This window comes from Epinephelus moara, chromosome 1, assembly GCF_006386435.1.
Source record: "Epinephelus moara isolate mb chromosome 1, YSFRI_EMoa_1.0, whole genome shotgun sequence".
Taxonomy (NCBI): Eukaryota; Metazoa; Chordata; class Actinopteri; order Perciformes; family Serranidae; genus Epinephelus; species Epinephelus moara.
The window spans coordinates 27,684,520-27,697,215 of NC_065506.1; the positions used below are offsets into that span (position 1 = coordinate 27,684,520).

The 12,696-nt window shown below is 41.1% G+C and overlaps 1 protein-coding gene across 2 annotated transcripts in view; it reads left to right on the forward strand.

Annotated features, from left to right (window-relative positions):
• The window catches only part of sbf2 (SET binding factor 2), a 128,385-nt gene extending 125,690 nt beyond the window's left edge, over window positions 1–2,695 (forward strand). For both annotated transcript variants that reach the window (XM_050043650.1, XM_050043659.1), the window contains one exon: window positions 1,277–2,695. In XM_050043650.1, coding sequence (XP_049899607.1) covers window positions 1,277–1,375 — 99 coding nt within the window. In that variant the 3' untranslated portion in view covers window positions 1,376–2,695. The remainder of the gene's footprint in view (window positions 1–1,276) is intronic.
• Window positions 2,696–12,696: the final 10,001 nt, after the last annotated feature.

A 12,696-nucleotide genomic window follows, 5' to 3' on the forward strand; every position in this document is an offset into this window, starting at 1 on the left:
ATTTACAACTCAATATGAATGTGGTGGCTGATATTTGTGGCTGTATGTTACTTGTTTTAATTACCGTACACAGCACACCATCTTATTGAGACTGTGGCGGAGTTTTTTAAAGAGAAACAGTCACTTCCTTCCTTCTGCCTTACAGGCTGCAGAGAAGTGATGTTGGTGTATACCTATAAAGACAGGATAAGATTATCCTTTAATAGTCCCACCATGGGGAAAATTGCAGTGTTACAGCTGCAAAGGGGATAGAGCAATAACAAGAAGCATTAGCAAGATATAATTAAGTAAACAGTAAAAAGCAACATATAATTTCATATATACACATATAATTAGTTTTCTCCCTCTTGAGCAAAAGAGGTGTTTTCACAGGTCATGCAGCAACAACTTCAAAAGTATTTGCGTCTTTCTACAGCATAGACAGCCCAGTTTTATGAAAAAAACATCTTTTCAGCAGTGAAATATGCTTTAAATAACCTAATGATATTGCACAGTTGAATAAACATTGATATTGTCAGCTTGCATCTTTGAAGTTTTCAGACTTTAAGCTGCTCTTGCAAAAAAAACACCTGATGTGTAGAGATAGCAGAGCAGAGAAAAGATGTATGTAAACATGTGGTGGACATAAAGCTGGGCTCAGACTACAGGAGTTTTGGGTTTACAGATCCAGACTGAAACCCCCTGAACTGCTCACAGGCTCATCATGGCTGCCCTGATCATTCCAAACATGTTTGATATTTAGGATTTAAAACCTGGATGATTATGGTTGTATCAGTATAGAGTAGCTGACAGTTTTGACAAAATTCTGGCCCTTGAGGTTAATGTTAGCTACTGTTGACAGATTAAAACTGACAGTAATTATCTCACCTCCAGTTTTCACTGAAGAGATAACCCATGTTGACCGCATCTCCCCAACCATTTCCTCAACCAGACTTGTTGAGCCTTCTTGTTGTTGTTCTTGTGTTCTTGTTGTTGTCTACATGAGGTCATGTGATGCATGATGGTATGATAATAATATCCTGTAGTTTGGAATGTTCCAGTATTTTCAAATCTTGTAGTGTGTATGTTTGAGATTAGAAAGAACATCTGTGAAGTTTCTCCATATGCATGTGTGCAACCCGATTTCAAAATCAGTAAGAATTTTAAAACTCCGAGTAGAGATGAACCTTTCTGTCAGTGTGGAGAACAAGATGTTGGTCTGGTGTTTTATTTTGTTGCGCATTCTGTTCTCTCCTTTCTGTCCACATTTAACCTTTGTTGTCTGATACCTCTCTAGCTGAAGACCAGCAAGCGAGTCTACAACTTCTGCGCTTCCGACGCGCCCAGCGCTCAGGTGTGGATGGACAAGATCCAGAACTGCATCTCTGATGCCTGAGCAGCGAACCTCGCAGCCTGAATGCTGACGTTAACATCGTGACCATTAGAGGCCGCGTCAGGTGGTTGAGAGCAGAGACGAGACAGCCGCTCGACGCAGCTTCCAGATGTCTTTAATTCGGGGACCACAGTGAACAAAGTGCCTGGTAGCGGAGGACCGTCCACCTCTCTGCCTAGTCGCAGCCTAGCAGCTGGTCGGGCTGTCGTCACTCCGCTTCAGTTGGAGTCGGTCGAACATGTTGGTCTCTGCTGTCAGCTCCCTCCTCCGTGCCTCCGACGGGGATGAAGTGAAGATAAGCTGATGTTTTAGGGGACTGCACTACCAAGGAAATGCTATCCTACTTAAGCTGTAAATAGATCGAAGCAATATCACTGGCCATTCAAACTGTGGGTTCAATTTTAGACTTAAAAAATTTAGAAAATAGCCTATAAAATCATTTCTATCAGATATTTTACTACGAGAAAAAGGTTATTGCTGCTTAAAGAAACGTATGAACTGCCAAAAACTCAGAGATTTTAATGCACAACATGAAAAAGCAATTTGTTTGCACTTAGCTCCTAAGTATGCACTCCTTATCAAATATAGATTTTCTAACAGATGCAGACAGCGAGGCTACAGGCATTACTTTACAGTGTACATACGTTTCATCAAGACAGAGTCATTGAAAAGAATTTGCACAGTGAGTTCAAAAGAGTTACCTGACATTTTTTCTATTTAAATACGTGACGTTTCTCTATTTTGTTGAATGTTTTATTGACTTCTGGATAACACACGTGTCTCATGTAATGTAAATTATTATTTTTTATTAAAAGTGTAACTGTGTACGTCTGGTGGCTTCATGTTTTCTTTTTTCGTTGTAAATACCTGTGTGACATTTCATTTTATATATTGTATGATGTACTGAACATAAGTATACTTTTCTAACCTTAATTCTAATGTGACCAACAAGTCTCTTTTTTAAATGTGTTGTCATTGGTGCAAAAACCTGAGTGGCCTGTTCCCTGTTTGTTTGTGATGAAACCTCGTTCTTAAAAATGAAACGGAGACTGTTTTCTTTGTCCGTTCAGATTGTCCAGGCAGGCTCTGTGTCTTTTAAGGGCTTTTAAAGAAGTAAACAAATATATCATGTAGGACATTGTGGTTTTCAGAGATCCTCGTCTCGTCTGTTCCGTTTGTGCAACCGATACAGTTTCATTAAAGAAAAAATAAATGCAAATGAAACTACTCAAAGATGTCAAAAGCTTTTTTTGTTACTGTATCTTCGTACCATGTTTTGTGGTGACACTAACTTTTTGGAAATAAACCAAACATACTTGAAACTATCCGTTTGTTTGTGTTCTTGTTTAACTGAGCGAATATCAAAGGGTTTGCTCATTTATTTTGTAGAAATATACCACAATGTTAAAATATCCTGCTGTAAAAGTAAAAGCCCTGTGTTTAAACTTTGAGTGAAGTGCATGTACAGAAGTGTGCAAAATGGAGATTGATTTAACTCACCCTAATAACCATATTCCTACATAACACTTCCCTCTGCACAAGACCACATATACTACTTGTCTGCAATGCTTACCTGCGATTCTTAGATAAATAAAACATAAGTTGTCCAAAAATCTGTCCCAAGTTTGGTTAAAAGTGTCTTGAACGGGTCTTAAAAAGCATTAAATTTAACTGTCTGCAGAAACCCTAAAATACAATGTGTGTTAGAAATGTGTAATTATTTCTTGGGAATTCATTGATATCTATTTATTTACGTACACTTTACAAAGATATAAATGCAACACTTTTGCATTTGCCACCATTTTTTGTTTAAGATCTATGACTTTTTTATGCATACAAATCACAAATTTGTTAAAATCCATATTATCTGTGTTCTTGCAGTCGGCATGCCAGTGGCACACTCTGCCAGAACTTGCAATATCTGTGGCATTGTGTGATCAAACTACACATTTTAGAGTGGAGTTTATTGTGACCATCCTGAGGCACACCTGTGTAGTAATGATGCTGGTTAATCAGAATCTGCCACACCTGTCAGCTGGATGGATGGTCTTTCAAAAGGAGAGGTGCTCACTAACACAGATTTTAGCAAATTTGCGAACAAACTTTGAGGGAAAAAGTCTTTGTAGTGTAGATAAAAAGGTTTACATCTTACTTAAACGTGAAAAATAGGAGCTAAAACAAGTGTTTAGTTTACCATTTTGTTCAGAGTACAGTGGAAGAATCTCATAAAAGTTCTTATTGGTCTTAAGGTCTACATGCATTGTTGTCACAGTTACATAATAGTTATGCGTTGATCAGTCTGTGCATGAACTTCATTATTGATAAGCAACCAAAAATTAAAAGAAAGCAAGTTCCAGGGGTCTGCTTATTGACTTTCAGTGACCTTACAGAAATGGATAAACACTCTAGCTGACTGGAACTGTGGGCGAATACATCAAAATATCAAAATCACACAATATGTGTTTTGTTGTTAAGGAGGTACAACGTGGTGTCATAATTTAACATATAAACAGGTTTTTATGGGGTTACCTGGAGCTCACTGGGCTATATGTGTGCCCCATATAGGTTGACATTTAAGCAGTGACACAGGTTCACATCTGACTCATGGCCCTTTGAAGCACATGATGCCCTCTCTCTGTCCCATTTCCTTTCTCCAGCTGCTCTATCATAAAGGCAATAAAAGAATAAAAAATAAAAATAGCATTTTACTGTAGCTGGGTGACATGAAGCTACTGCAAGTCATATTGCGACGCCCCCTCCGCTCTACTAGGTGTGCCTGTTTTCCTGCCTGCTTGTTGTCATCAAGGCAGAGGGTCGTCATTAACCTCATGAGCCACACCTGGGCCTGGTGTGAAAGCTCACCACCTTCCAACAGACGCTCTCCTCCCTCGAGGGCACAGCTGCTTTTACGCTTTTGTACACTCGTCTGGTGTCCCGTTTGTTGCAGCCTTTGAGCCGTGTTGTAACAATATTTAAGACTGATTATATGATTTGTATCACACATCTAAAAAGCAGCAACCATGCCCCTTTGAGGCCCATGATGTGGAGCCACTGCCTACAATAAACTGAGTGGGTCCCATTGTGGGCCAAAAGCATCTCCACTAAAGGCATGCTGTGGGCAATTTACACTTGATTTGTCAAGAATGACCCTATAAATTAAGTCTGGGAAAAAACTTTAAGCCTACAGTACCACACTCAAACATGCGCTGTACAGTAACTGAACTGAAAACACAATGTGATTTAACAAACAAAGCAGTCCTAGCCTGGGAGCGAATGGCCTAAAACAAATGGCTGCTTCACTACAGTGCAAGCTATCAAAATAAAACACACTTATAAGTTTGTACTCACAAGTCCATGGGATGTTAGCAGAAGCAATGATGGCGAACAGACGAGAAATGGTGGAGAAAGCCCGTGAGTAGGGTGAGTGCTTTAACCTGTCCCTATAATTCAGAGCTTTAGTATTTCATAGAGAAAAATAATGAGTGGCACAATGTTGTACAGGTGCTTAATTTTTTGTGATTATGTAGATGATTATCTGAAACCCAAAAAGCACATAACATTATAACCACGTCATTTAGCCAGGATCCCATCTAAGGATCCTTCCTCTATCATTACTTAATGTTCCTACCTATAGCCGTTAAAATGGTAATATATGTTCAAATATTATATTTAATTTAATTTAATTATTTTTCCCAGAATATACAATGACGAAATGCACTGCACAGAGACAAGGCTGTTTACATGTTCAGTACATCAGAAATAAGAGCGTCTCTACACTGACTTTGTTTACATCCACAAAATATTCCACTTTTTCCCCTTATTCCAAAAAAGACAATATTGCTATTAAGCTGTTCACATGACTAATAAAAACGAATATTCCGCACATATAAGTGTTTACATGCAGCCAAGCATACTCAGATTAAAGTGCCCTCACATGTTGTTTATCACGTCAAAATCAAGTGGAAGCATCCAGGGCTGGAAAATGAAACCAACACGAAGTGACAAAAAATGGACCCCCATGTTAAAATGCCAGGTTTCACAACAGAAATAAACATATTTACAGCCTGGCACAAAAACGATTCAGCTGGAGTCCACAAACCACCCAGTCAACATTTGTATGTGGGCCCCATGTGGTTAGTAAAATATGGGCCAGCTGCCCACATGGGTGGGTTTACCCAAGTAGGCTCCACATGGGTTATGCTACGGCTACCTGGGCACCAAGTGGGTATGGGCCCAAAATGGGCATCTTATCTTGGGCTCACTTGGGTAAAACCACCCATGTGGGCAAATTACATGGCGCCATTATAGCCCCATTTCCACCAAGCAGTACAGTACGGTTCAGTTCGGTACACTTTTTTTTTCATTTTCTCCACTCTGAGAAAAAAAAAAAGTGTCACAGAACGTCGTTCCTGTGGGCTCCGACAAAACTAAACCCCCGAGCTTGCCTGAGAAGGACTAAATGCACAAAACTGCTATATTTAAACATCCCATGGAGAGAGACTCTCACTGCAGCCTGTTTTATTTTGTTCTGAAAATGTCAGTGTGCAGCCTCGTTCCGTGGACGATAAACGAGGTGCAGACTTCCATCTGTGTCACTGGTAATGAGGAAATACAGCGAGTGCTGGACGGAGCAGTGAGTGACAACAACCCCGCCCACATTTAAGAGAACTGTTCGCGGTGAAAACGTCAGGGTCTAGGTACCATGTCTGAAGGGTTATTTTTGGTTCCAAAGGTACCATACTGAAAGTGTTTGGTGGAAATAGGGCTTATGAAACCCTTGGACAATCCCTTATAGGGCCCATTTTCCAGCTCATTTACCACCCACATGGGCCCCACATACAAATGTTGGATGGGTGATGTCACAGTGGCTACATCCATTATTTTATAAAGTATGGTTTGCCTCTGCCCACAGTAAACCCACACCTACTCACAGCTGGACAGTGACATGTCTCAACAACTATTAGATGAATCCATCCTTTAGTTGTTAGCAACTAATTGGCAGCAGATTTGGTACAGACAGTCCTCTTCCATCAGTGTGAATCATAATAACTTCGGTGATCCCCGAACATTTCATGTAGCACCATCATGATGTCCAGTTTGTCCAATACTTTGACTAAAGACATAGTTATTTTTATTGCTATATGCAATACATCAAATGTTAGCATGCTAACTTAAGCACTTTTATGAGTATGAGTGTATCAGTGTGCTGACATTGAGCACAAAGCCCCTTCATGCCTCACAGAGCTGCGAGCATGGCTGCAGACTGCTCGTCTTACAGTGGGTCATAGGATACAGGAAGAAAACTTAGAGCATTTGTAATTGCCACGTGTTTCCTGGCCTCTTATGAACACCTCGTTTTTATGAAAGATTTTCTCTCAATGAAAGGTAATCAGACACCGCTGCAACTCATGTTGTTTTTCATCTGAGCCAACAACAGGGTCTGGAGAGGATGATGATGGGTGTCTCACTTGCCAGCAATGAATATGGGACTGGGCAGGAGCCTCGGCTCAGGCTCCGTGGCGCCTGGTTGGCGGCTCTGAACGGGACTCCTGTGGTCCAAAGAGGGCTTGTGTCTGAGAGGAAGCTGAAGGTCAGAAGACGAGCAGAGGGGGGGTTTAGAGGGGAGGGAATGTGGGTGTTTTTCCGTCAATACAATCTCCCAGCTGGCTTGTACTGGCAGCAGGTGCAGAGCTGCAGCAGGCCAACATCTGGGCAGAGCCTCTGGCAGTCCTCTCCATATTTAGCCTCTCGCTTTGGGCACGGAGATTAGGACCAACGAACAGAGGGAGCAGCGGAAGTTATCCAGCGGAGTGGCATGATAGGAATCATTTCCTAGGAAGCCAGAAATACTCGATGGCCATTTTATTGAATCATTGATTCCACATAGCTGCATTCTTCCCCCTGAGTCAGGCCAGATTCATGCAAATTAGTTGTTTAAAACATTAAGGGATGAAAGATCCTTGCTGTTACATAAGAATTACATGAGTTCGGCTTCTTGATTGCATCTATTTTCCCCGAGAACAGCAGTATTTTAAAATTCAGTGCTGTGTAATTGCGATCTTGTGTAACATGGCTAAATGTTTCCTGAGTTCAGTGTAGTTCGTTGTTGCTCTCACATAAAAAGACAAATCAAAAGCAGCATATAAATTCCAGATTGCACATATCTGTTGTTTTTTTGTATCCTGTAAACTTCATGTACTGTCACAGCTGCAGTAAATGCCTCTTGTCCGAGAAAACAGCTTGAAAAAATAAGCTGACTGGCCTTTCCACAGGCCCCAAAAATACCCCAGTGACAGATGATACTGATTTATTTTATTGCTCTTCCAAATTCTATTATCCATGTAGCCCTGCGGTCGCAATAAACTATATAGCAGTCTCCGTTTCCTGGGTGCCTCTGCAATATGGGCGATGCAGAGCTGATTCACTGCATGCTGGGGGGGCCCTTTGCCTCACAGCCCCGTGGCCCCTATGAGGGAACCTGTTCCAAAATTCATCACATCAACTCCAAAAGCTGATCTCACTGGCTCGACACACATCATCGCGTCCCACCCTAGAAATCAGGATGATGTCAGCTGCCTGCAGCACATGGGGGTCTAGTTGGGAGACGATCAAGTGCACGAATCAACTGCAGATGATCTTATCCGGACACCGCCCACTCATCCATGAGTAGAAAAGCACAATTACACATTTGTTTTATAGCTTTAAGGGAGTTTAAGATTGTGTTAATGTCCGTTTCCTCGGCCCACTTAAAGCTATCTGTGTGAGGCCCTGATGTTTTTCACTTGCCAGTGTAAGTGACCCACGGTTTCTCCGTGCAGCTGAACCCGGAGTATATTCAGCCATGTGAAATGCTCTGAGCTGTGAGGTCACTGTGGGAAGTCATCTAACCCAGAAAACAGGCATCTGCCAGACATTTTTTCACCAGCAGACAATCCCCCCTAAAAAATGTTCCTGTTTCTAATCAGTTTCGATGAGGACATTCTGGACGGGAATCAGATGCATTGGTTATGGGCATTAGGGTACTTTTCGGACACATGGGGCGGGGGTGAGACAGCTAGAGATGTCCTTATTTTTGGAATGTTGAGGGGCTTGTGCAATTTAGATACGGAGATTAGATACTCTCAATTCTGAGAATAGTCTTTGCAAAAAAAAGGGCACCACATTTTTCTCAGATTCTAGGATATAAATATCTCTAACAGAAGAAATGTGAACAGCAAATCTATTTATTAGACAGCAGATGAACTATCGGAGACAAATACTGCACGGACAATCCTGGAGTCTATCAATCATAAGATGTTTATTCAAATCTTTTTGAATGTTTCTATTTCTTGACCTCTCGAGACCCCAGCTTTTGTTTCTGTGCTATTTGGGATAAGCAGGACCAGATAAATACACATATAAAAACCTGAACATTGCCTTTGAACCTGTGAGGACAGTGGGCTTATTTTCAATAGTCACAAGCAGTGTTTTAGCTCGTTGCTGCTTCTAAAATTGATCAGATTTGTATGCCATATCAAACTATGTTATTCAACATAAATAAACATGTTTCAACCATAAAATTTGATCAGGTTTGGTACGTTGTCTACTTTTGCATCGGAAGTGGCTCTCCACTGAAATCTTGTTTTTACAAGGATTAGTGTACTGTGCCTTTGCTACCACTAGATGGCATATTAAAGTGTCCACAAATGAGGACAACAGGTGTATGTTAGGCAGAATGAAATATAAGATGCAGCAAACCCAAATTGTAGTGTCCTCAGATGAGGATGCAGGGTCCAGTGTAAGTAAGTAAGTTAAATTTATTAATAAAGCACTTTGCAAATAGTTTTGCTAGTTGTGCACTTTTCACAACGTGGCTTAGTAGTCACTTTGTTTCTATTATTTCTTTCTTGTCGTAAATTGCCTTTGCAAAGCACTTTGTGACCTATGTCTTCGAACACACACAAGAAAAAAAAGAAGAATTCACACTACACAACAACAATACACAAAATTTGAAAAAGTACAGCTCTGGTACACACAAGTCACCCAAACACCTGTCTAAACAGGTGTGTCTTTAGCTGGCTTTTAAAAGAAACCACAGAGTCAGAAGATTGTAAGGGAGCAGGCAGAGCATTCCAAACTTCAGGTGCTGGAGCCGCAAAAGCTCGATCACCACGTATCTTAAGGCAAGTGCAGGGACAGACAACGAATGTAGCGTATTTGATCAAAGAGTGCAAGCTGAAGAATACCGGTGAAGAAGTTAAGCTACTTAAGAGGGTGCCTTACCGTGTAATGCTCTGTAAGTAGGAATGAAAATTTAGAACTGGATCCTAAACTCAACAGGGAGCCAGTGAAGGGATGTTAGTATAGGGGTGATGTGAGAGTGTGTAGGATTTCGGGGGATATATTGGCAGAAATCAACTATAATATAAGTATGTTTTCTATAGTTTATAATCACCTGAAAATAACAATAATTATGTTTTCTTTGCCTTAGAATGAGCTGTTTATATCTACATAGGAAGTGGGCTCTCTTCTTCAGAAATCACAGTGTTGCACTGCCATGTTTCTACAGTAGCCCAGAATGGACAAACCAAACAGTGGCTCTAAATAGGGTCATTTATGTTTGCACGTTTTTGTGTCAACCACCGTAGTTAGCAGCCTCTCTGCGATGTCCAAAAAACACTGATTTTTGACATGAAACCACTTTATCTGATGGTTTTTTTCCATCTTAAATCACCTGCTCAGTTTGTTTTGGAGAGGAAGGGACCTCTGTAGATAATCAGCTCCCAGTAAAAACCTCCTGAACAATTAACACTGAAAGAATCCTAACCAGGAGTTCATGCTTGGCACATGGGAGAAGTTTCAGCTGGTTGCAATCTGCAATCCTAAACACTAAATGCCTCTTATGCCTCTTCACACTGCTCCTGTAAAGGTCCATTAGTGGGATATGTTGTCAGAAATGGTATAACTGTGTTTTCTTTAGTTTATAATCACGTGAAACTAAGAATCTTTGTGTTTTTGTTACCTTAGAATGAGCAGTTTATATCTACATATGGAGCTGGACCTCTTCTGCGGAGTCCACCATGTTGTTTCAAACACTGGCTCTAGGTAGGTCCATCCACATCTGCATCCACACTTGGTGCACTGAGGTTTCAGTTCGGCAACCTCACAGCTAGATGCCACGAAATCCTAAATACTAGACCTTTGATATCTTAAATGTTAAAGAACTGTCAACCATATGAGCAAAGACGTCCACATAAGGAGAAGCTATGTGGATCACATCCTTTATGGTGGTAAAAACATTGCAGGTTACAGTATTAGCTCAGAGATTCATGCAGTCTGTCTCTATATCTGATCTTATCAGTGACCCACCGGTATAAGGAGATCTGCACGGTGCTGACTGTTAGATCAGTGTATGAATGCAGCTCCTTATCTCATCTCCTGCTCTGACAACTCTGAACTCAACATGAACCGCCTCTTTCCTTCCAACAATTTAAGATTGAGAGTTTTTACATCGGAAAGTAAAGGCGCTCATTGTGCGGGCTGGCTCGCAGACACGAGACAAACATGCACCCACAGCTGACCCAGTTACAGTGTTCCTGTAATGTCCTACTCTTTTTTTTCACTGAACGTGGGGGAGACAAAGGTGAGGTGTACCTGTGAGAACAGTGGTCCTTTGTTGCACAAACTGATTTGTTTTGACACCCACGCAGCAAAACGGAGCCCTCGCTGCCGCAAGTCACGTGCATCGAGTGTGATTCATCTTGTTTTGTGATAACTGGAATAGTGAAGTCATATCGAACAACAGACCTGCCATACAAACACACAGGTAACTACGGATGCACTGATCCAACTTTGTCTCACCTGATATGTATTCTAATACCTCAGCTCTGAGCATCTGCCAATACCAAGCACCAACGTGATACCCTTTACCCCAAATATCAAATCCGTATACCTCACTGTGTAGATGTTATTGGAATCATTTTCTGTAAAGTAACATGAGATCTGGGTGGGCTGTGGCACTGAAATTGAGTTGGCAGCTGACTGTGACTGAGTGACAGTAACTGATAGTGGAAACATTGACAAAGAAGCTGTGTTAATGTGGATCGGTCAGGCTGTGGTTGTAACTGCAATCCTTTCCGATAAATATGAAATGAACTATCAACTTTTCTGACTTAAAGTTCCAGTGTGTAGGATTTAGGGGCATTTGTTGGCAGAAATTGTATATAATATTCATAACTATTGTTACAGGCTCACCATTTTTCCCCTCTATGGGCGGTGGCCCTGTGGGTAACCTGTGAGGGTGTGACGTGTACTTCATTGTGTGTGTGGAGGGAAGCAGCTCCCTTGTTGTATCAGGGTGAAGACGTCAGGTGGCAAAGAGTGATGATAGTCAGCAGAATTAAGTGTCTAGATGAGCTCAGGGCTACTGTTCAACCTCATGAGAAGGCTAAGTTTATTGTTTTTTGGTGAAAACTGCAATAAAGCCATTGTTGGTGAACGGCACCTGAACACCTCGCCATCCTTCCTTCTGCTAGACGCTAGTTACCAGCTAATAACGAGTCAAGCTCAAATTAATAAGTCATTGTGTTTGCAACTACGGTTCGGAGCCAGTAAGCTGTCACTGAGAGAGGTAACACTACATTTTGATTAGTTTATAATCACCTAAAAATCATAAACATTGTGTTTCTTTTCCTTGTAATGAGCCATAGATCTACATACGGTGCGGGTCCAGGCCCCCAGGAACTGTGCCGAGTTTTGACACCAATTTTACAAAGTAGTCAAACATGGAATTACAACTTCCAGGTACGTCATGTAATGCCATTGGGCCCAAGAAAACTTTTGAAGACGAGATTTACATTGTGAAAAAAGATGTTTGTAAATCAGTGGATACATTTTTTTGAGCATCACAGCCCTCGGGATTTGATCCATTTGATCAGATAACATTTTGAAAGTGTAGGAAAGCTGCACCCATTTATGTTAGCGGAGGGCTAAACTGGAAGTTAATTAAAGAGAAATTTCGGTTTATTTCAACCTGTCTCCTATCGTCCTAAATTTGTGTCAAGTGACTAGTGACATAAAAATAATAGTTAGCATGTTAGCCGTTAGCCTAGATACAGCTGGGGTGCATAGTAGCGTCAGACTGTTAAAACGTAAGTGAACGGGCATACTTCAAGTGCAAAGTTAGTCCACTAAACAAGCTTTTTTTCCACAAAGACCGCCTCATATCGTTAGGATAAATGTCAGAGAACATATAGAAAACGACATGTAAACGTGTTGTCTTACCTTACCGGTGTGGTGCCATGTTTGTTTACCATCTAGCTCTGCTTTCCAAAGCGCAGCCGAAA